General features: G+C 49.0%; 4 protein-coding genes across 4 annotated transcripts; 1 reads left to right on the forward strand and 3 right to left on the reverse strand.

Moving 5' to 3' along the window:
* Positions 1–104: 104 nt before the first annotated feature.
* klhl23 (kelch-like family member 23) lies at positions 105–3,622 on the reverse strand. The gene is made up of 5 exons (XM_060039949.1): positions 3,251–3,622; positions 1,832–3,066; position 1,721; positions 1,303–1,455; positions 105–738 (listed from the first exon to the last, which is right to left on the reverse strand). The coding sequence occupies exons 2-5, from the start codon at positions 3,059–3,061 to the stop codon at positions 425–427; spliced, it is 1,698 nt and encodes a 565-aa protein (XP_059895932.1). The 5' UTR covers positions 3,062–3,066; positions 3,251–3,622; the 3' UTR covers positions 105–424.
* Positions 3,623–3,869: 247 nt separating this feature from the next.
* phgdh (phosphoglycerate dehydrogenase) lies at positions 3,870–10,869 on the reverse strand. The gene is made up of 12 exons (XM_060039948.1): positions 10,621–10,869; positions 9,824–9,975; positions 9,653–9,718; positions 9,499–9,553; positions 9,224–9,322; positions 8,249–8,381; positions 7,756–7,904; positions 7,092–7,244; positions 6,225–6,360; positions 5,599–5,726; positions 5,252–5,474; positions 3,870–4,252 (listed from the first exon to the last, which is right to left on the reverse strand). Exons 1-12 carry the CDS (start codon positions 10,756–10,758, stop codon positions 4,098–4,100), a joined length of 1,587 nt encoding a protein of 528 aa, XP_059895931.1. The 5' UTR covers positions 10,759–10,869; the 3' UTR covers positions 3,870–4,097.
* Positions 10,870–11,535: 666 nt separating this feature from the next.
* On the forward strand, positions 11,536–16,200 carry cfap210 (cilia and flagella associated protein 210). The gene is made up of 10 exons (XM_060039803.1): positions 11,536–11,997; positions 12,106–12,171; positions 12,421–12,629; positions 12,896–13,069; positions 13,572–13,777; positions 14,048–14,204; positions 14,298–14,437; positions 14,554–14,746; positions 14,906–15,070; positions 15,178–16,200. Exons 2-10 carry the CDS (start codon positions 12,120–12,122, stop codon positions 15,529–15,531), a joined length of 1,650 nt encoding a protein of 549 aa, XP_059895786.1. The 5' UTR covers positions 11,536–11,997; positions 12,106–12,119; the 3' UTR covers positions 15,532–16,200.
* Positions 15,829–21,024, reverse strand: ppig (peptidylprolyl isomerase G (cyclophilin G)). Its single transcript, XM_060039802.1, has 13 exons — positions 20,886–21,024; positions 20,132–20,209; positions 19,976–20,050; positions 19,773–19,880; positions 19,568–19,612; positions 19,386–19,473; positions 19,128–19,157; positions 18,885–19,024; positions 18,584–18,767; positions 18,318–18,494; positions 18,145–18,226; positions 17,875–18,008; positions 15,829–17,593 (listed from the first exon to the last, which is right to left on the reverse strand). Exons 2-13 carry the CDS (start codon positions 20,187–20,189, stop codon positions 16,333–16,335), a joined length of 2,382 nt encoding a protein of 793 aa, XP_059895785.1. The 5' UTR covers positions 20,190–20,209; positions 20,886–21,024; the 3' UTR covers positions 15,829–16,332.
* Between the last annotated feature and the right edge of the window lie 214 nt (positions 21,025–21,238).

A 21,238-nucleotide genomic window follows, 5' to 3' on the forward strand; every position in this document is an offset into this window, starting at 1 on the left:
AGTCATACACTAAATGATTAACACCCTTATTATCCAATATACTAAATAATAATATCACAGTCAATCTCAAATGTAGGAAGCAAATAAAAACCATGGATGATTAATTTTTTTCTTTTATTAATTCAGTGTATTCAGACATTATATCACATCTGTAGTAATACCTAAATTTATAAACGACCTTTGGTGCCAAAATACAGATTGTATAGCCTGGGAACCAGACGAATCTGCAAGCTCATGTTTTATTCGCTCTGGCAGATAATACACATTTGCAAAATGATACGGCAAAGTCAGGCTACAAATAGACCCTGGTGTTGGCAAATATATTAAGTTATTTATAAAACGTTTTATTTATTTTTTATTAATGCAGCATTCATCTCATTCACAGCACAAAATAATAATAATAAAAAAAAACAGTTTTTTAAAATCAACTGACACTGTGAACACAAATACACCCATGAGATCTGGCCGGCCCGGGCAAGCTCCCCACCGTCTCCCAGGCGTCCAGCTGGGGGTCGTATCTCTCGATGCTCTGCAGGTAGGTCCCCTTGGAGTAGGAGTAGCCGCCCGTCACGTAGATACAGCCCCGTATCACCGCCGCGCCGCACTCCATCCTCCTCTCCTTCATCTCCGCCATCGCCCTCCACGCGTTGGTGTCGGGGTCGAAGCAGTCCGCCACCGCCGTCTGACCGCCCACCAGGTACATCTTGTTGTCGAGGGACACCGAGCTTAGGCCGTACTCTGTGGAAACAAGACCCAGTCGTTCGTTTTGGATTCACGGCTTAGGCACGGGTTAGGGTCAGCTATCTCAGCCCCAAAGAGGTCTTCGCCCTGCGAACATCGGGGTTTGAACCGATAACATTCCCACTGGGGTCGGACCTCCTAACCGACCAAGTGACCATGACATAGTCAGTGACATGTGGCTCAGGAGGTGGAACCTTCGAGGATAACCGGAAGGTTTCTAGTTCCATCCCCGGCTCCTCCTAGCGTCCTAGCGTCGAGGTGTCACAAGCGGGCCGTCGCCTTGCACGCGTGTCACCGCCGTCGGTGTGTGAATGTGTGCGTGAATTGGGTGAACGTTGGTTAGAAAAGCGTGGTATGAATTCAGTCCATTTACCATCCTATCCGGAGCCGGTTTCAATGAGATTTTTCGAGACCTGAATGCAGAAATCCCTGTAGTTTACACATTTAATATCAAGTCATTGAGCATTACAGATCTATAGGGGTGGAGCATTGGGGCCCCGGACTCAGTAGCCTACCTTTGGGCTGAGAGTCCCCCCACTGTCCCGCCCTCGCCCGCAGTACCTGGATGGGGGTTGACCGTGATGATGCTCCACGCGTTGGCGTCTGCCGTGTAGACCTGGATCTGCTCGTAGGTGCAGCTCCCGCGGTGTCCGTAGTGCCCCCCCGTCACGTAGATCCGCTCCCTCACCACGCACGCACTGGCGTTCCCTACCCCTGGGAACACACGGTTCATACGGATGTCATCAGACAGTGACTTTATTACTATAAAAAAAATAGAATAAAAATGTGGGATTATGGGCCCTTATTTGGACCCTATCCTGATTATGTAAAATCAAACACACTTTCATCCAAAGAAGGGTAGGGCTTTTACATAATACATTACTAACCTCAAATAATGAGGATAGGAGCAGGCAGGGTCTATAATCTCTTTGGGTTTAAACCTTTGCAAGGCAGTCAACCACCCTGAACCCTATACCACCCTGCCCTTCTATATGTGTTGATGTAATACTATGATAATCCACTCACTACATCTTCATAGATGTAGTGAGTGGATTTACCTTTGACTGACAATCATGATAACTGTCCATACGGCAGTCATATCGGCAACGGGGAACCACTTCCTCTTCAGGGGGTCGTAGCACTCGGCCTGGTTCTCCGGCGCCCCGTTCCGGTACCCCCCGATGGCGTACACGCAGCCGTGTAGCGCCACCGAGCAGTGGTAGTACCGGGCCGTCAGCATGGGGCAGCCCTCCGTCCACTCGTCCCCGTCAGTGTTGTACACGGACACCGCGTCCAAGGCCTCCACCGTGTGAGTCCGGTAACCCCCCGTGACGTAGATGTTGGCCCCCAGCAAGGTGACGCTGTAGCTCTCTCTGGTGTGCTCGGGCATGTTTTTACCCTGGGCCCACACGTTGCCCCTCGGCTCCCAGATGTGAACCTCTGCCAGGGGGTGCCAGTAGTACCCCCCTATGGAGTACATCCTGGGGGAGAGCTTCTTACCCCCCGCTGGTGTTCCCTCCCCCTTACCCGCCGACACCAAGGTATGACTGACCATGGATTTGATGTGTTCCTTGTCGTCAACAGAGTTTCTGCGCAAGCTAAGAGCTGACTTGAGGGCAATGTCGTTCAGGTCGAGGTGAATGGAACGCAGGAGGTCTTTGGCGTGGTCGGTGCGATTGTCCAAGTCGTGCGTGACCCATTTCACCACGGCGAGTACCAGCACCTCATCCTCCCACGCGTCGAGGATGTTCTTGACGGCGAGAAGGGACCTCACGTCATCAGCCTGCAACTCGAGGAACTCCTCCTGCTGCACGAGATCCTCCAACTTGCTGAACATGAGCCGACGGGTCTCCCGCTCCAGGCTGCGACAGACGTGCAGCTGGGCGAAAGCGTGCATGCCCAGGCAGTTGCCCACGTCTAGAAAACGAATGAGAAAGTCCTCGCAGGCGTGCTTCAAGGAACTGAACTGCATGAGATCCGCCGCTTCCAGCAGACTCTGCACGTTATTCTCTGTGATGCACACTTGGGCCGTGTAGGAGTAGTGCAACAGTACACCGAGGACCTCACACTCTACCCCGGACAGTGTGATGAGGCTGTTGGAGCGCTCTCTCATGTCAGCGGTGAACATCGCTCGGAAGTAGGAGCTGCGAGCCGATAGCACGGCCCGGTGGCAGTGGAAGACCCGGCCGGAGGAGCCCTGCAGGGAGACGTCTGTGAACAGCCCGCCGAGGTAGAACTGACTGAGGGCATCCAGCACTTCATGGGGGTGGTCGTCGTCATTGTAATCATACGTGTAGAGTTCAGCAGGTTTATCCGACATGATCACTGGAAAAGATAAAGAAAATGTACGTAAAGGCTGATACCAAAGGGAATATGATTTAATCACAATTAGGGAGTAAAGGCTATTGCATTAATGTAGCATAACCGCCTATTAATTTAACCGTAAACAATAATCGTAATTGATGCCCATAGGTCTATTATGAGTAAAAACAAAATACTCAGTCCTTACCTCACTATCGTATTTCCATGCCCCTTACCATGCGACCCGTACGTCTCTCCCTGTGCATCGACGCTCTTCTTTCACAACACCAATCTCTATTTAGCCCGGGACGGCGCACCGCTATCCTATTTTGGTATCTGCAGTTGGAGAGGCCGCCCCCCCTGCACCATATAAGACGCGCCCGGTGCACAATGAGGCTAGCCTATAGAGCAAACATCTGAGGGTACAATATCAGATCTGCAGTTTGATATCCACTCATGTCATGGATAGGTCTATGGGTGTTTAATGCACAGCGGATGATTGTAAGGTTTTACATTACTGATTGTAACGCCGGAGGACCAACGTGACCAATGCGCCCCCACGACCCAAGAGAGGACACGTAGTATGACATCAATAAAGAAAAAAAAAAGAATCCCCCATCCGTTGCCATGGAATTTGAACCCAATTCTGTAGGCTTTGTGAAATCCTGACAGGATTAACGATCGGCATTCTCACAGCAGGACAAAAGCCAAGCTATAGTGCGACCATGTACAAATAAAGACTATTTCCATACATGTTTAATATGAGGCAGGGAAAGTAACAATCACAACCCCCCCCCATTTCAAAATAAATAAAAGACAACAGCCGGTTTGACAAGTACATTTTTTTTAATCAATGTTTAGTAGCACAGACACGTTAGCCCTATAGACATTAATACAACATGTAACGTTAATACATCAATATGTAAATTTGTAAACAAATATTAAGCATCTAAAAAAAAAAAAAAAACATTGTAAACTTATTATGCTACGAGAAGCGCGTACCGACTGTGCTAACCTTCAGGCACTGCGTTGCCAGCCCCCGCATCACCACCTATCTATATGTTGATCTGGGCGGCCTGCTTGGCGACAGGCTTCAAGGCCCCGAGGTCCGGGACGGAGGAGGACACCCCCGCGCAGCACCACACCCCCCCGGCCCGGGCGGGCGGTGCGCTGAACGACTCCATCTCCACCCCGGCGGTGGCCAGCAAGCCTGGGACGGGGTCGTGAAAAGACGAGTGGGATCGTTATCGAGCTCGTTTGATTCGAATCCGCTGCCGATAGCATTTGCTGTCGAGTCATCGTGACACAGAGGCTGTTCTCCAAAGCGACGCACGGGGAATTGAGATGTCGTTAAGGAGCAGGGAGGGGTCGTTAAGGAGCAGGGAGGGGTCGTTAAGGAGCAGGGAGGGGCCGTTAAGGAGCAGGGAGGGGCCGTTAAGGAGCAGGGAGGGGCCGTTAAGGAGCAGGGAGGGGTCGTTAAGGAGCAGGGAGGGGCCGTTAAGGAGCAGGGAGGGGTCGTTAAGGAGCAGGGAGGGGTCGTTAAGGAGCAGGGAGGGGCCGTTAAGGAGCAGGGAGGGGCCGTTAAGGAGCAGGGAGGGGTCGTTAAGGAGCAGGGAGGGGTCGTTAAGGAGCAGGGAGGGGTCGACCAGACCCCAAACCACCAGGACCAGCCCCGAACCACTACGACCAGACCCCAAACCAGTAGGTCCCAGACCCCAAACACAACCATATTGGACCGGGAAACTAAATTCTCAGCGGCAAAGACCCAGAAGATGAGTATACCTGGTCCAGGACACAACACATCTGAAGCAGTAACCACTTTATAAATAAAATGAAGAAGAAAGACCAAAAGACAGACGCACACAGACAGAAAGATGGAGACAGACAGAAATATAGAGACAGACAGAAATATAGAGACAGACAGACGGAAAGATTGAGACGGAAAGAAATCTAGAGACGGAAAGAAATATAGAGACAGACAGACGGAAAGAAATATAGAGACGGAAAGAAATATAGAGACAGACAGACAGAAAGATGGAGACAGACAGACAGAAAGATGGAGACAGACAGAGACGACAGAAAGATCGAGACAGACAGAAAGATGGAGACAGAGAGACAGAAAGATGGAGGGAGACAGACAGACAGACAGACAGACAGACAGACAGACAGATGGACAGACAGTCAGACAGACAGACAGAGGGCCTCCTACCAGCGAGGGAGGGCAGGACCTCGGGCCCGGGGGAGACCAGCAGGAACAGCAGGTGTCCGGCGAGGGCGACGGGCTGTCGGAACACGCTGCCGCCCAGCTCCAGCAGCACGGGCACGCCGCCCAGCACCGAGCCCCGGGCCTTGAGGCTGGCTCCGCCCGCCTGGATCTCTACCTCGCACACCCCGTGGCAGCTCCCCTCTGATTGGCTGTGGGTCTGGGTCACCTACACACGAGAAGACGCATGCCTCGCAAATGAGCCAATGGGGCGTCGTCTAGGAACTGTTTGGCTCGGCACACGGTCACACAAAACCGTCGGGTATTGGTTGGTATTTGAAGGATTTCTGTACCGCGACGCCAGACTGCTTGGCCAGGGTCAGCACGTTGACCAGGTTGGCCGAACCGCCGGTAGTTGGCTTGAGAAGCCCCACCATTGCGGCTGAAGTGATGTAACCAGTGGACTTCTTCAAGCAGTCACCTGGTGGAGACAAGACAAACCAAGGGGATTATAAGCCACACCTCCAGCCAACAGCTGAATATGATCTCTATTTGCGTCCAAATAGCTCAAATCCATTAATGCAGTTCTGAATTTAACCACCAGAGGGAGACAGTGGGATTACAGTCCCGAAAAAGGGAAAAACATCTGAGTGTATTTAATATAATTGAATACTATGTGATAAATGTTTTATTGGAGTTATGAACAAGTGTCACAGGCAAAAATATAAATAAAAACCCAACTCAGGAGAGAAATTAAGCAAACATCCACATCCTGCATTACAACGCCCCAAGAGATATGTCAAAACAAAACATGAGCCGTCATTCTCCCCTGGGTCAGGTTAAACAAATCAAAAAAGAATATACAAACATTGATGAGGCGGGCCAGAGAGATTCTAGCTTCCCCATCGCCTTGACGGATGGTTCGACTGTCATAAATGAGAACTTCTCACGGTGAACTTCCCACAAAGAGGCTGCTGACCTTGAGTTGTGATGTGCACCTGGCTGCAGGGTTTAGAGGAGGCACAGGACTGCAGCACGGCCCCCATAGCTTCCCCAAGCGTGATCCATTGTTGAGACTCCTGGCAAAAGGTGCTGGCCAAAACCTGTGCATTGACCTACATGGGGTAGGAAACGCACAGTAAGTGTTAGAGACGCGGTTTTGGGAGCGTTCTCCTCTCCCTGACACACTACTACAAGGTGGGCCCCTCTGTGTTTGCTTAGCCGCCATCTTCCCCCCCGACACTATTTGCCTCACACTTAGGTTTCCCCCCGCCGCACATCACTCGAGCTGTTAAGTCTCCTGGCACGGCCGGCTCTGCTAACGTCGCCACGGCAACCAGTCAGCGGACTGCTAAGAATATCGGTTGAAACACTGTACCCCCCCAGCTTAACCAAAACCCTCTCTGCCTCACAGACACCACCCACTATCCGGGAATTCTACCCCTATTCGACTACAAACCAAAAGTCCTGAATGATGGATACTAAAAACACCTGTTTCATTACTCATTTCAATACCATTACAATGACAGTATTCCATTCTGAAAGGAACCAAATTTCATTCCATCCATATTCTGTTCAGCTCAATGGTTTTACCACATCATAAATCACTAGTAAGGCAGATCTGCACAGCTTCGTTGACATTCGTTATCCTAATTTGTGAAATAATCTGCCACACTGTCCAAGACAAAGACTTTTCCCCCATATGTGGAAAATAATTAAATTATAAATGTGGCTTTTTCAAATTGAGTGCACTATCTTGTGCAGACTGATTCCGTTCCCCACTCAATGTTAATCGACAGCCCAAATATGGCTCCATCCCGACAGGAAGTGAAACCAAAGCACTTACCGCTCCGACGAGGCCCTTGCCCTTCACCATGTCCACGATCTGCAGGGCGATGTCCTGTCCGCACCGGGCCTGCGCCTCGCTGGTGCTGGCCCCCAGGTGGGGGCAGCTGATCACGTTGGGGTGGTCCACCAGAGCCCGGTTCTTAGGGGGTTCCTGAGAACAGACACCAACTCGTCAGAACACTGACCTCCAGGCTCGAGACGCTAGATCAAGAACTAGTACTGAAAAGCAAATCCCAGATGTACTGGTCCAACAGGCAGGATCATCCAGGGACTAGAGATTAAAATTAACCTGCTCGGCTAAATCTGGCACGATTACATGGGGAACTCTGATACTCATGTTTATTAATGTGTGCTGTCCCTTTAAAAAAATAAATAATAATAATACAAAAAAACGAATCTAAGGGTGCTTAGACTCCTGGCCAAAAGGCTCTCGGTTCAAACCCCTAAGACCTCAGTCTACCTGTACGCCAAAATGCCCCATAGCCCACGACAAGCTCCTCAAAACATCCACTACTGTACACCAAGGCCCAATCCCATTTCTACCCCTTACCCCTTCAAAACAAGGGGGAGGGGTAAGGGGTAGAAATGGGATTGGGCCCAAGTCTTCTTCTATAAAAGCCCTCTGCTTCATGACCGCCGTAGGAACTCTTGGGGGTCCTTACCTCGACGAAGACGTCCAGGCCGGCTCCAGCACACTGGCCGGACTCCAGCGCTCTGAGCAGAGAGTCCTCGTCGATGATCCCGCCGCGCGCGCAGTTCACCACCCGCACGCCCTTCTTGCACTTGGCGAATGAGGCGTCGTTAAGGAGGCCTAGGTAGGACGCAGATAAAGCGAGAGTGAAAACACAAACCCAAAAGGTAGTGGTTTTAGCTGCGGTGCAGGTGTGAGATTGGTTGCTGGCTGTGGGTCGCCCTGAACCACAGGAACGAGCTGCAGCGCAAGTATAGAGAGAGTGTTTCTCTCTATACTTTACTGTTTTACCCTCCATCCGTTGTGCCGTGTCATCGACAGGCATCCATTGATCTAGTTTGCGTCGCGCTCCAGGGTCGCACTAGCAGTTTACAAACGGCCTTTCTACAACCGAGACCGACCGAAGACGCGTTGGCCTCTCTGTGTGTCCAGCCCTCGGCGGGCGTGGCCGGGGGGAGGCTCACCCGTGGTGGAGGGCATCAGGGGCGTGTGGACGGTGATGAAGTCGCACTGCGGCCACAGCTCCTCCAGGGTCATCTGCTCCACCCCCCAGCCTGCAGTCACCTCCCGCGGTGTGATGGGGTCGTAGCCGATGGTCTGGGCGTGGTGGGGAAAGTTTAGCAGGTGTTAAGCGCTGGTTGAGGTGATAGGGAAGGGCCAGGGTCAGGGAGAGTCAGGAGAACTGTAGTATAGAACACTACTATAAAACACTAAGGCCAAGATATGATTGAGATCTTTGTCCAGGCTAGCATTAGAATTAGGCTTGCAACCACAAATCACTAGTATACCGTTGCAGTATCACTGCCGTGCAAATAAATTCAGATAATACAGCTATCTGCATTGCAGATAATACAGCTATCTGCATTGCAGATATGTCTGAGGTTTGTTCATAGACCAATCGAGTGGTTTACCTTCATTCTTTGATTTTATCAGTCAACCGAAGGTTGCAGTGTGTGACTTGGGCTTTCAATAAAGCAGCTGTTAACAAGGTATTCGTCACTTTAAAATTAACCAGCAACTGAGTAACCATTTGAGATCATATTATCTGTAAAATGCTTTGTTGCAAGTTACATGTTTCTCTTTCCAGCTTCATTTACCCATGCTTCTATGCTCAATAGCCCTGACACGGAGTCAGCCTTGCTCCTGTGGTTACATGTTCCTGTATGCAACTTGCATGTTTATGGGGGTCAGAGGAAAACGGGCAGAAAGGAACCAGTCGGGTTCGACCCCAGCAACTTCTCGCTCATCAGAGTGCATCATGGGACTTTCCTATCCTAAATCAACGTAATATAACCTCGGCTAATCAAAGCTTTATTCGTCTTGCATGAGGAACGCTCTGACAAATCTAATTCAATGGATGAGTGAAGCCCTGTGGTGCAGCCTACCCAGCATGCAGCACCGACACGAGGAGACAGCTCTGGCAGAAAGTAATTACCTACCTTCATGCCAAAGGACTGCATTCTACTGGCGACTTCTTTGCCAATTCTCCCAAGTCCAACTATTCCCAGGGTTTTGCCAAAGAGCTCCGCGCCCATGAACTGAAATGTAACAAAATCGTTTTGACTGCTAGGCACACAGAAACTACACAGATTCCATTATCAAGTGGAGTCGTTGACAGCTGGGGGAGACGGGGGACAATGGGATGAGTCATGCAATAGTAATTGCTTAATGCATCAACACAATTCATTGCACACCGACCAAATACTTGGCTTACTTTTTTGCGATCCCATTTTCCAGCTTTCATTGACATCGCAGCCTGTGGGACATGTCTGCAACCACAAGGTATGAATCACAAAAGTTAGGGGGAAAAAGCGGTTTTCAAGGCATTCCCCCTTGGTGCTCAAACGTAATAAAACCCCTTCTCTTACCTGGAGAGACTGGTAATCAGGATACACGTCAGCTCTGCAGCGCTGATTGTATTACCACTTGGTGTGCTTGAATCAAAGAAAAGGGGATTTAATTCCGACTCCAAGAAAGACATGGTTACTGAACTGGCCATTTCGAAAGAAATACTAGTCTACCATCCATGCCAGACTTACTTCATGACAATAACCCCATGTTTAGTAGCAGCGTCCACATCCACATTGTCCACTCCAGTTCCAGCGCGGCCGATAATTTTCAGATTACTGGCAGCATTGATGATGTCGGCCGTCACCTTTGTCGAAGATCTAACTACAAGTCCATCGTAGTTCTATGAGGAAAAAAACGATTCTTCAGTCGAGAGCGTGTAGTCAAGTTTGCCACAGACAACTTTCAGCAAAACCTGTTTGTTGCAGTGACATCACATTTGAACAGGGGTTATGCAACAATTCACCCCCCCCCCACTCCTACATTGTATTATATAAAATGACATATTTGGTGAGAATCTTTGTTATAGTGCATGAACCAACAAGGCTTCCAAGAGAATGCATCAAATGTGCGGGGGCAGTGATTTTTTTTTAAGGGCTTAAGTCGAACATGTGGCACGCCAGGATGGTTATCCCAGCAAGCCGAGGATGCAGTTGCATCATATTTGGAATGGGCGGTACTAACTATCCTCAGGTTAGATGTTAAAAGTCAAATATGTTTCAAAGTTGAACGACAGCCGATGCAACATCGAATACTGTATATCCATGGTGAGACAGCTGTGAAACAAAACCGATTGAATATTTGTGCACAATACAGTTTGCACAAACAGCAATGATTGCAAGTATTCCCCATAATAATAATTTAAGTCATGTTGAAGCAAGTTAAGATTAGACAACACGCAATTATATGCGGCATGGTTATCATGCAGCTCAGATATACAGTTGAGAAGAGAAACAAGTCATCCATGGAGATGAAACCACAACGTTACCTTGATCTCAGAGATCAAATCCTCCTTGGTCAAATTCAGTTTCTCCGTAACTTGGATTCCATTTTCTTCCAGAACCTTTTTGCAGCAGGGATCAACGCTTTCGCTGATTAAAATGCTTTTAATCACTATCGGAGCCATTTTGCAGGATTGTTTGAGGGAATGCGAGGAAGGATAACTTCTGTGCGTGACGCCACGGGAAAGTGATGGGCTAAGACAAGTGGTGGCAGCCAGCGCTCCCTTGTTGGCTCTGAATGGCCGGAGCTGGCAGACAGACCCGCCCCTTTCGTATAAACCCGCCCCTTTCTTCAACTTCCAATCTCAAAGGAATCAAAAACCAGACAGAAAAATATTCAAGTATAACAATGTATTATGTTAATTAAATTACATCAAGTAGGACTAATGTGCAAAGTTGTCAATTGAATCATCAAAAAAGATAAATACTTAATTCTAAACAGCTAAAGAGTTGGGTCATCCTCATTGATTTATGTTCATGTTTATATGTTCATGAGACCTTTCTGAAGTGGTAAATCGGACCTCCATCCTAGCAGGTCTGCAGAGAGCACCTCGATTATGAATGCCAGCAGTAGGAGTGAGGAAAACAATTTGATAGAGAAAGCAATGTAATTGAACATTATATAAACCTGACCTAGGCTAAGATTAATCATGATGGCCTGATGTTATACCATCAGTGCTGCAGAGCTGATGATTTGAGGCGAACAATGATATTCATGAGCTACGGGGACGCTTCCACATGGCCGAGTACAAATGTCTCATTCTACTGGGTTGGGTTGGTTACTGTGGAAGTTTAAAGATTCAATTTTCAATTACATTTTATTTGTATAGCCCTTAATTACATTAAAGTCTAAAAGGGCACACCTAAGCACAGCTAACCTATTAACGTTGATGTTCTTTAACGCAAATCTGCATTCAGAGTGACCCTTCCCCAGGCGTTTTCGTCACGAGGGATGCCTGGAACGGGATGCTCCAAATTAGCGTTAATGGAGAAAGAGAGGGCGGGACTTTCAGCAACATGGGCTTTGCAGTGAGTGAGATGTACGTACTTCCGATAGAGGGATATGCGTTTCCGTTCTGTCTGGAAATTGGTTCGTCAGATTGATTCGTCAAAACCCTATAATTTCGCTATTTGTCGTTATTGTTGTTCTTCGTGTCGTGGCCGTATTCTTACTCAGGCCGGAGGCTGTAAACTGGCCTCCAAAGCTCATAGGAACTAAGAACGGAAGTGGCGTTGCGGTAGACCGGATTAACGCTACACTTCCTGACCCTCTCTCACCCTACACGCTGAGATAGGTTGCATCCTCTCTCCGGCGTTGATTGGTTGACGCGTTGCTTGGACACGGTCAAACAAAGGGCATGAATGTAAGCTTACAGGAACTGTGACCCGAGTTTTAATCAACAGGGTTTGGTTTAAAAAAAATAATAATAACACAGAGAGTATTATTTGCGGTCTGATTCATTTGGTTTCAGGAGGGAAAATAAACATGGCAGAATCAATGGTTCAATATGGAAGAAGAAGAGGATCAAGTCCGATGGGTAACAGCAATACATGTGTTTATTTAAAGCTTGACATATGAGTATGGTTTTAACAGTAGGCTGCTGTAGCATCCTGTTTGCAAATATAGTACATGATAGGGATAATAACATTACTAATAATAATAATAATAATAGGATTAATACAATATTAGAGATATCGATGCCCTGTTAAAGGCTGTGTGTCTGTGTATCAACCATGCACGGCTCAACTGACTACCTTACATTTAATTTCTGTAATCGTTCTCCCAGTGTCTTCAGATGGGGACTGCCATGGGACTAAACCCCTGTTAGATCTGAGACAGGTCACTGTGTTGCCCAGAGATGAATACTTGAGAATCAAAGAATCGTTAAATCACCAAAGTAATCACAAGAAGAGGATTGAAGAAGCAGCAAAACAAAGAGAGGCGATGCATCAGCAGTCCAAGGAAGTGGTGAAGCTATGGTCCAATACCATCGTGGTGAGTTAACAAAAGCCAGTACTGAAGGCTGAAAGGACAACGTATACTTATCTCAGAGTCTGACTCAAGCTACTGCAGCGAAATGCAGCATTACATTTACACTCACGTCATTTAGCAGATATTATTACATTTTTACAAACTAGACCAACCGATGGGGTCGGAAAAATGTGCAAACTTCGAACATGTCAGTACATCTCATCACCGAGTTTCTAAAATGAAAAACAACAAGCGTCTGCTCCAGAGTGACGCACTGTGTCTCGCGACAGGGACAACGGCAAAAGAAAATCGAGGCCAAGAAGATCCGAGAGGAGCTGGAAGAGGAGCAGCGCAAGGCCAGGGACCTGGAGGAGGCCCAGTACCAGGAGCAGTTGAGGAAGGAGGCCATCGCAAGAGCCAAGGCCCAGCTGTACTACCAGACCCAACAGGTCAAGGGCTTCCATGTGAGTGGTACCTCAGCCATGATTTTGCTCGCCATTTAACATATACCCGGCTGGCAGTGGCGCAAGAGGTAGTGCAGGTGGCCTGGCGACCCAAAAAGGTTGCCGGATCGATCCCCGGTTCCTCCTGGCTAAGTGTCGGAGTGTCCCTGAGCTCCTAACCCTGACTGCCTACCGACCCGCTGGCGGTTGCCTTCTATCGTTGACCGCCTTTGCAAACGATACAACCACCCATGAATGGGTGAGCATTATATAAATGCAGTCCATCCATCTTCAAAGTTTCAAATCTCTCTTTAGAAGACGCTGATATTCTACTTTCAGTGAATGAGAGACACATCATGAAGGAGCATTGTACTGGGCATCTTGCTCCATGATGCCTACAGGTAGGGGGGTGACGTTGGTGATCCAACCCGTAGCGGTGAGCCGGGAATCGAACACCACTATGTTATCCCGCCCTACCCGGTTCTAGCCCGTTGCGTGATTCGACATGGTCGTCCTTCTGCAGAGTGCTCTCCTACTGACCGAGGTGCTGAAGGAGAGAGAGGCCCAGCTCGAGCTGAAGCGCAGAATCGAGAGCTCCTCCAAAGACCGTGACCGGGAGGTGCTCGACAAGATCAAGTCCCGGGAGGACGAGGCCTTGGAACGAGAGAAGCAGAAAGCCGTCCAGAAGAAGCTCAACACCCAGGCGGTGGCGGAGGACCTGAGAACACAGTGAGCTTCGGTGACGCGTCTTTCTGTGGTTAATCCAAGAGGAACCGTATTTCAGTACAGTACAGTGATGGTCTTGATGGGTTGCGAGTTTCATCTGAATTAAGCATTTACTCATCTCAGGAGATATTCCCTCAACCACTAATGTTGTATACAGTTGTATTCAGGACCAGGTTCGATTATTTTTTTGAATCTTTAATGACGAGGTCCGGACCTCGGTGACCTCATAGCTGGCTACGGGCATGGTGGTAACATGCACTTCCTCTTCCTCAGGATGAGGAACGTCGAGTTGGCCAGAGCTCGGGAGAAGCTGGAGAACGTGAAGGAGGGAGAGGAGATCCAACGCCTTCGCCAGCTGCACCTCAGGGAGCAGAGTGCGACGAGACAAAGACAGGAGGAGCGGAAGAAGAGCACCATGCAGGCTCACCTGGTGAGGAAGGCCCCCTCTTGAGGATGTCCATTTTAAATGCTATACTGCCAACGATACAAACAGGCTATGTTGTGCTTCCCGGCTGCACCACAGGAGCACATCTCTAACCGAGACGTGGTGAGAGGCATCGATGAACGGAAGCGGGCGCTGGAAGAGGAGCAGAGGGAGCTTTTCCTCGCCACCAAGAAGAAGATGGGGATTTTAAGGAAGGAGAAGGAGGCGGAGTTGTTCAGGTAAAGCCCCATGTCAAAAAAGGTATGTCTATATTATCGGGTCACTCAGAAGTGAAGTCACTCGGATCAAAATTAAAGAGCATATTTACGATCACGCATGTGCTTGTGCTCCTCAGAGAGGCCCAGATTCTCAAGGACAGGATTAGGAACAAGCTGACCGCCACCCAGCAGGAGAAGACGGACCACGAGGACGAGTGCATCGCCAGGGCCATCGCCGAACAGGAGGCCAGAGAGGCCCTGAGACGCAACGCTGACGAGGAGAGGAAGGCAGCGATGCAGAAGAGCATCTCCGAACACAGAGAGACCCTGGTGAGACCCCCAGAGACATCTGGTGACCCCTGCAGGCTGAGGGCCAAGCTCACGGGGAACACCAAGGAAAACCAGGATTCCTGATTCTTATTATAAATCTGTGGTGTTTGATGATGAATTACAACTACTGATATCTTGCGTTCGCTCGTGTTCCACCAGCGGCTGGAACAAGAGCAGAAGGAGATGATTGCACGTCAGAAAGCCCTGGAGGTGCAGCAGGCCAAAGAGGAGACCGCCAGAATCTTCCTGGAGAAGCAACAGCAGAAGGCCCAAAAAGCCAAGGAAGAGGGGAGATTTCTACAAGATCACTATGTCCAGCAAATGGTGAGCTTCCATTCCTTCAGGGCCAAAAAGGCCCACTTCTGGTGGTGAGTTCAAACATCCATGCCTTGTCTTTTGACTTTGCACCTAATCCCACCGTGTTTCCGTAGGCGGCGAAACAGGTCCGACACAAGCAAAAGAAAACAGAGCAACGGGAGTCTCTGGTGAAGAACACGGAGCTCATCGTGGCAGAGGGGCAGCAGTTCCAGCAGTATGCGTCGCAGGTGATCCGTGAAGCGGCGGTGGGCCAGCGGAACCTCCTCCCGCTCCACAAGGCCGCCAGAGATGGGCTCGGCGGAGGCCTGGGGCCCGTCTTCGGCGGCACGCAGCCGAGCTACCTCGTTCAAGACGACAGCGGCGTGGAGATGCCGCGGTACGTGTGCGGTACGACCCAGAACGTCAAGGAGCTCAACGAGACGACGGACATCGAGGGAGCGAGGAAGCGGCTCGGCTTCACTTGGTGATGGGGCGGTCGTAGTGGGCTTCATACCCATTACTGGGAGTTTTGGGTGGGTGGGTGGGAAACACTGATCTGGATTTGTTTTGAAAAGTTAAGTCTCGGTGCTGAAACAAAGTTTGTTGATTCATGTATAAAGTGGTTGGTATGGTTAATTTACCGCATCCTCAGTTATATGTATTGAAGTAAATAACTAACTTAAAATTGGGTGGACATGCTCCGACTAAAAATGTTATGAGGAAAGACAATAGTTTATTTGGTACTGAGAAATAGGTTAATCATTTGATGTCAAATAAATACACAATTTACAGATTTATACAAACTCGTTTTATGTTGCATGTTATGTTGGACAGTCTCCATTCGAAGTGAAACAACAGGTATCTCAAACTACAAAAAAGAAAAATCTAACGTGGAAGATATACATGCAAAAAGACCCAAAAATGATTTAAAATTAAAAAGGGGAAATAAAAATAAAAAAAACAGACTTCAACTGACTCATGTTTCATTACACATTCTGGCTGGTAAAAGCAAAAAACGATGTTCCTTAACCTCTCTAAACAGATTATGTTTGTATACTTTTAAAAAATACAGTAAAAAAGTACTAGGGGAGGGGTGCTCACAAGGAGGCTTTTTTCCGCTGCAGTAGAACTTCTAATAGTTTAAACAACTCTCATTTTGGAATTTGAAAAAAGCAAAACTAAAAACAGACCCAATGATTTCCCAGAGTGACCAAAAGTGGTCTGGCGTGGACCGACTTCTGTGAGTATCAAACATCACGCGTACACAAAAGGGGGGCTCGATCGCAGGCCTAGTCGCTGTCGTCGTTACTCGACCCGGAGCTGTCCTTCTTGTCGCGGGTCCCTTCTCGTCCTCGGTTGCTGCGGTTCCTCGCAGGGCTTCCGGCCGGCTCTTTGGCTTTAGGAGGGGACTCCCTCGGGGGGCTTTTCTTCTTGTCCTCTGGGCTCTTCCGGCCCTTGGTCTTGTCGTCCTGGTCGCTGTCGGAGCTGCTGCTGCTGCTGTGGTGGTGCCGGCCCCTGGATCCCCGTCTCGGGGCCGGCCCGCTCTCCTTATCCTTCCTGCGCGCCTGCCGGTCGTTGCTCCGGCTCCGGGAGCGCCGCCCGCCCCTGTGAGAGTCTCTGGCCTTGGCCCGGTCGGGGCTCCTGGTGCGGTCCCGGTTCCTGGGCGACCCTCGCCGCTTGTCATCCCTGGAGCGCTGCCGGCGTCTCTCCTGGCTCCTCCGGCTGCCCTCGCTGGGCCTCTCCCTGTCCCTTCTCTCACCCCTGTCCCTCGAGGACGCCCGCCTAGCCCCGCGGTCCCCACGGTCCCCTCTGTCCCGGCTCCTGCTGTGGGACTTGGGGCCCTCTTTACCGCTCGTCCTGTCCTTGCTCTGGGACTCGGCCCTCTCCTTCTCCCGCTTGTCCCCGTTTCGACCCTTCTCTTCCTGCGGCTTCTCGCCGTTCCTCCCCTTCGGGTCGTCTTTCGGCTTCTTCTCGGACTCGGCGCGCTTGCTCCTCTCCTTGCTGTGGTCGGACTCCGTTTCCTTCTCCTTCTCCTTGGTCACGGCCGCGTCTTTGCTCCGGGAGCGGCCTCGGCGCTCGGGCTTGTGGTCCCGCTCCTTCTCTTTGCTCTTTGACCGTCTCCTCTTGTCTCCGCTTTTACGCACCTCGTCTCCGCTCTTGTCAGCACCCTTGTCTATGCTCTTGTCCCCACCTTTGTCTCCTCCCTTGTCTACACTCTTGTCCCCACCCTTGTCTACGCTCTTGTCTACGCTCTTGTCTACGCTCTTGTCTACGCTCTTGTCTACGCTCTTGTCTACGCTCTTGTCTACGCTCTTGTCTACGCTCTTGTCTACGCTCTTGTCTACGCTCTTGCTGCGGCTGCGTGAGCCGCCCCTTTTCTTGGCCTTGTGTCTGCCGTGTTTGTCTTCGTCCTTCTTCTCCTTGTCCTTGCTCCGGGACCGGTGGGAGCGACCGCGCTTCTCCTTCTCCGCCGGTTTGTCGTCGGAGTCCTTCTTCTCTGCCCGGGTCGCTTTAGCGGCCTCCTCCTTCGCTGCCTCCTCCATGTCACCTCTGTGAGACCAGGGTGCAAAGGTGGTCCGGTTTAGTCAAATGTATTCGCCCAAGCCAGTTTACACAGTGAGTAGATCCCTTCTAAATGGTCAAAATGTGTTGCACTTAAATGGCTGACCCAACAAAGTTAAGTTGTAGCCGGCTTTCCAGTATAATATATGATTCCACATATTAAAGAAATGTAAGCATTTCATTTTACAGATTGAGTGCAAGATGGCCGATTGGAGTATAACACGTAGAAGCCTCTGAATTATTAATCTCTTTCTATAAGCGTCTCTTACTTGTCCCCCTTAATCCAGCGCTCTCCACTCGTTGCCCTCATCCTTTGCCGCTGCATTTCCTGCCGCCAGTGGGGCGGCGTCTCGCTGCGGCGGAAACGGTCTCGTGATCGTGAACGGGAGGGAGTGCGATAGCGCTGGTGGAGAAGGACAGAGACGGCCGGGTTACGGTCATCATCCAGACGAGGGGTTTAGGGTGTGCCAAAGACATCTTACCAATGTGTCTGGGTTATTAAATTCAGACAAAGATTCAACCAACGAGCATGCACTTACCCGTGGACCTCTCCCTTTAATCTTCCTGCCGGACCGGGTCGTCACGAGTCCTCTGTGATATGCAGACTGGGCATTAAACGGCCTGCCCATGAAAAGGGGAAGATTCAAACATTAGGACGTGTGACGATCATCGGCTCCAGATAGAGTCTCGAGTGCCGTGGTCTTTGACCGACCTTTCCCTCGGCCGTTCCTCCCGCTGCCTGGGGTTCTGTCCAGCGTCGTCGTTCTGGGCGGCCTGGGGACTTTTGCGCATGAGGAATCTGTTCTGAGGGACCTCTGGGATCTCTTCGGGTCGGACCGAGGACAACTGCAGGTCTTGCTCTTTTTCGTCCGCACTTCCGGCCTCGGACCTAGACACAGAACATGCGGAGTGCGCGTTTAAACACGAGCCGCTTCCCCTGCACAGACAGGGACGAACTACGGGGGTCTAAGCATGTACCTCTCTTTCTTCGTCTTCTTTTGCTTCTTCTTCTTCTGCTTTTTCACCTTCTTCTTCCGCCTCTTGGATTCTTTTTCGGACTCCTCCGACTCCGAGGAAGGCTCCGAGGAGCTGTCTGAGGAGCTGGAGCTGTCGCTGGCCTCAGAATGCGCCTTCTCCTTTTTCTTCTTCTCGCCTGGCTTCACTGAAGAGAGAAGACATCGAGGAGATCGCTTTAGGGGCAAAGAATAAACGGCACAAAGGCTAGAAGCACACTTTTTAAAACGGGGGTGAGATGTGGTGCCTGAAAGTGTGTTAAGACCTCTTGTCTTAGGGATGAGCTCTCCGCAGTTCATAATCTTGACCTCGGAATATGGTTTACTGCTGGCGTCTGTCTTCTGCCTCTCCATGGTTTGAATTACCTCTTGGCCAGATATTACTTGTCCGAAAACCACGTGGACTCTGGAATTGGAACAGTTGTTGTCAGTAAACAGTCAAAACTAATTTCATTTGCAAATAAAAAAAACAAAAACAAGGTATTCTATATCAAATATGAAGCACTTACCCGTCCAGATGTGGCGAAGGTTTGGTGGTACTGAAGATTAAACACAACAAATGTTAGTTGTAAATTAAGAAGCTCGAACAATCAAAGTCGTGTAGTGTATTATGTCAACATTTCTTTCCACAAAAACATCCATATGGATAGTTATATACGACAACCAGCATGAAATTATCATTATGTTGCTGTAGCCCTGATAGATTGCTTTTTGGAAGGAATCCAACCATGCAAAAGCAAGTCAAACCGAGTAGATTTCATGCTCACATAAAGAACTGAGATCCGTTGGTGTCCTTGCCCCTGTTCGCCATGGAAAGCAGGTACTCCTTATTGTGTTTCATGGTAAAGCTCTCATCTAAAAACAAGAAATAAAATTGAAACCAACGTCAGTGGATGAATGATGATATTACAATTGATAATAGTTTAGCTGAAAGGTTTGGCGTCTTTACCTTCAAAGAAGCCACCATAGATGGATTCACCCCCTCTTCCATTCCCTGTTATGGAATGGTTATGAAGAGAATATCAAGGCAAGGAACGGTTAAACAGGAAAACTGCAGTGATAAAATAAGAAAGGGGGGAATTCATACAAACTTGTGGTATATACATACTTATACCACCCACAGAAGTATACAGACACAATCGTCAAGATCATACCTTCACTGAAGTCGCCCCCCTGGATCATGAAGTCCTTCACGATTCGGTGGAACACGCATCCTTTGTAATGAAGAGGCTTCTGAGTTCCTTTACCAATGCCTTTCTCACCTAGTAGAAACACAAGAATGGCAGGACTTCCATATCGCACATCACTCAAAAAGACATGACAGCCTGGTAAGTTGTGTATGTTTATCATCTAGTACCTGTACAGAGACACCTGAAGTTTTCAGTTGTCTTGGGGCAAACCTCTGAGAACAACTCCACCACAATTCGACCAACTGTGTAAAACAACCACATCGTTAGATAGTATAAATGGCCTTTAAGTAGTTAAGTAATTAGATATTGGATAGAGGTCTCACCATTAATGTTGCTGATTCCAACGTCGAAGAAGCACCGAGGACGCACCTTGATGCCCATGATTACTGACCGAAACCTGCCTGGAACACATCAATAGATGTGATCAGGTTACATCTGGTGCCAGACCCATCCACACATAGATATCATAAAGTAACCAAAACAATACATGTGATAAGGTGGTTATGTGGCGCAATTCCCATCCATTCATATTGTTCATAAAGTTTCCTGATCAATAGATGTGATCAGGTGGGTAAATGGCGCTAGACCCATCCATAACGTGACAAGAGTTCATAAAGTGACCCAAACAACACGGAGAGGCCCCACTCAGCCAGGTCCATCACGGGATATGGACATGAATCGCTTCGTCTTTGACCAAGAAGGTTAAATAGGCCAAGATTCTTGTGTTCATCGTTAGGTATAACGAATCAACGAATGAATGAATGAATGACCCCGGGTTGAATGAGCGTGAATTCAGCGATATCGAAAGTAAACGATACCCGGGCCGGTACAATTGCAAAACATTAATAAATGGCCAATAAACCGATATAACCACATGATATACGTGATAAAGCACGGGTCGGTCCCCCATGCAGCGGACGGGCACCCGTAGGGGGTTCGGATCCTACTGGGCCTAAATCGACGTTACCGTGCCCATGAGCACTGGGGCAGTCAGAGTACGTACACACCGGGTTCACCCACGTGGTAAACAAACATCTGAACTGAAAGCCACCGATATCGATCTTATTATCGTATTACCTTAGTCGGTGGACCAATGATGATGTTCCGAAGAATAATCGATCATCTAATAACGAAATCCAAGTCCCATTCAGTGTCACACAGTGTTTTCTAAAGATGGCGCGAGGAGAACGTCAATGTACTTTGGGATCCGCGCAAGAGGAGCGCTTAATATTGGTCAGCTGACCGCCCGCCGCTAGGCAACCCCGCGCTCCCGGGGATTGGAAAATGTTAAATACAAATATTAACAGTTGGGGGAAGATGAAATACGTAGTGTTGGTCCACAAATGTGTATGTCGGCTCAGTGATACAGCATATGAGTATTATTACAAATATATATATTTTATTTAAAAAATAAAGGGTTAGATAAGATT

Source organism: Gadus macrocephalus, chromosome 20 (genome assembly GCF_031168955.1).
Source record: "Gadus macrocephalus chromosome 20, ASM3116895v1".
Classification (NCBI taxonomy): domain Eukaryota; kingdom Metazoa; phylum Chordata; class Actinopteri; order Gadiformes; family Gadidae; genus Gadus; species Gadus macrocephalus.

Coding starts and splice junctions, on each gene's coding strand:
- klhl23 (XM_060039949.1), bottom strand. CDS start 3,061: ATGTCGGATAAACCTGCTGAACTCTACACGTATGATTACAATGACGAC. Junction 739..1,302: donor CACGGTCAACCCCCATCCAG/GTACTGCGGGCG, acceptor TTGTTTCCACAG/AGTACGGCCTAAGCTCGGTG.
- phgdh (XM_060039948.1), bottom strand. CDS start 10,758: ATGGCTCCGATAGTGATTAAAAGCATTTTAATCAGCGAAAGCGTTGAT. Junction 9,719..9,823: donor CATGGGGTTATTGTCATGAA/GTAAGTCTGGCA, acceptor CTTTGATTCAAG/CACACCAAGTGGTAATACAA. Junction 5,475..5,598: donor CCAAGCAGTCTGGCGTCGCG/GTACAGAAATCC, acceptor TCTCGTGTGTAG/GTGACCCAGACCCACAGCCA.
- cfap210 (XM_060039803.1), top strand. CDS start 12,120: ATGGCAGAATCAATGGTTCAATATGGAAGAAGAAGAGGATCAAGTCCG. Junction 12,630..12,895: donor TATGGTCCAATACCATCGTG/GTGAGTTAACAA, acceptor GTCTCGCGACAG/GGACAACGGCAAAAGAAAAT. Junction 14,438..14,553: donor AAGGAGGCGGAGTTGTTCAG/GTAAAGCCCCAT, acceptor TGTGCTCCTCAG/AGAGGCCCAGATTCTCAAGG.
- ppig (XM_060039802.1), bottom strand. CDS start 20,189: ATGGGCATCAAGGTGCGTCCTCGGTGCTTCTTCGACGTTGGAATCAGC. Junction 18,227..18,317: donor GAGGAACGGCCGAGGGAAAG/GTCGGTCAAAGA, acceptor TTTCATGGGCAG/GCCGTTTAATGCCCAGTCTG. Junction 18,009..18,144: donor TTAAAGGGAGAGGTCCACGG/GTAAGTGCATGC, acceptor CTTCTCCACCAG/CGCTATCGCACTCCCTCCCG.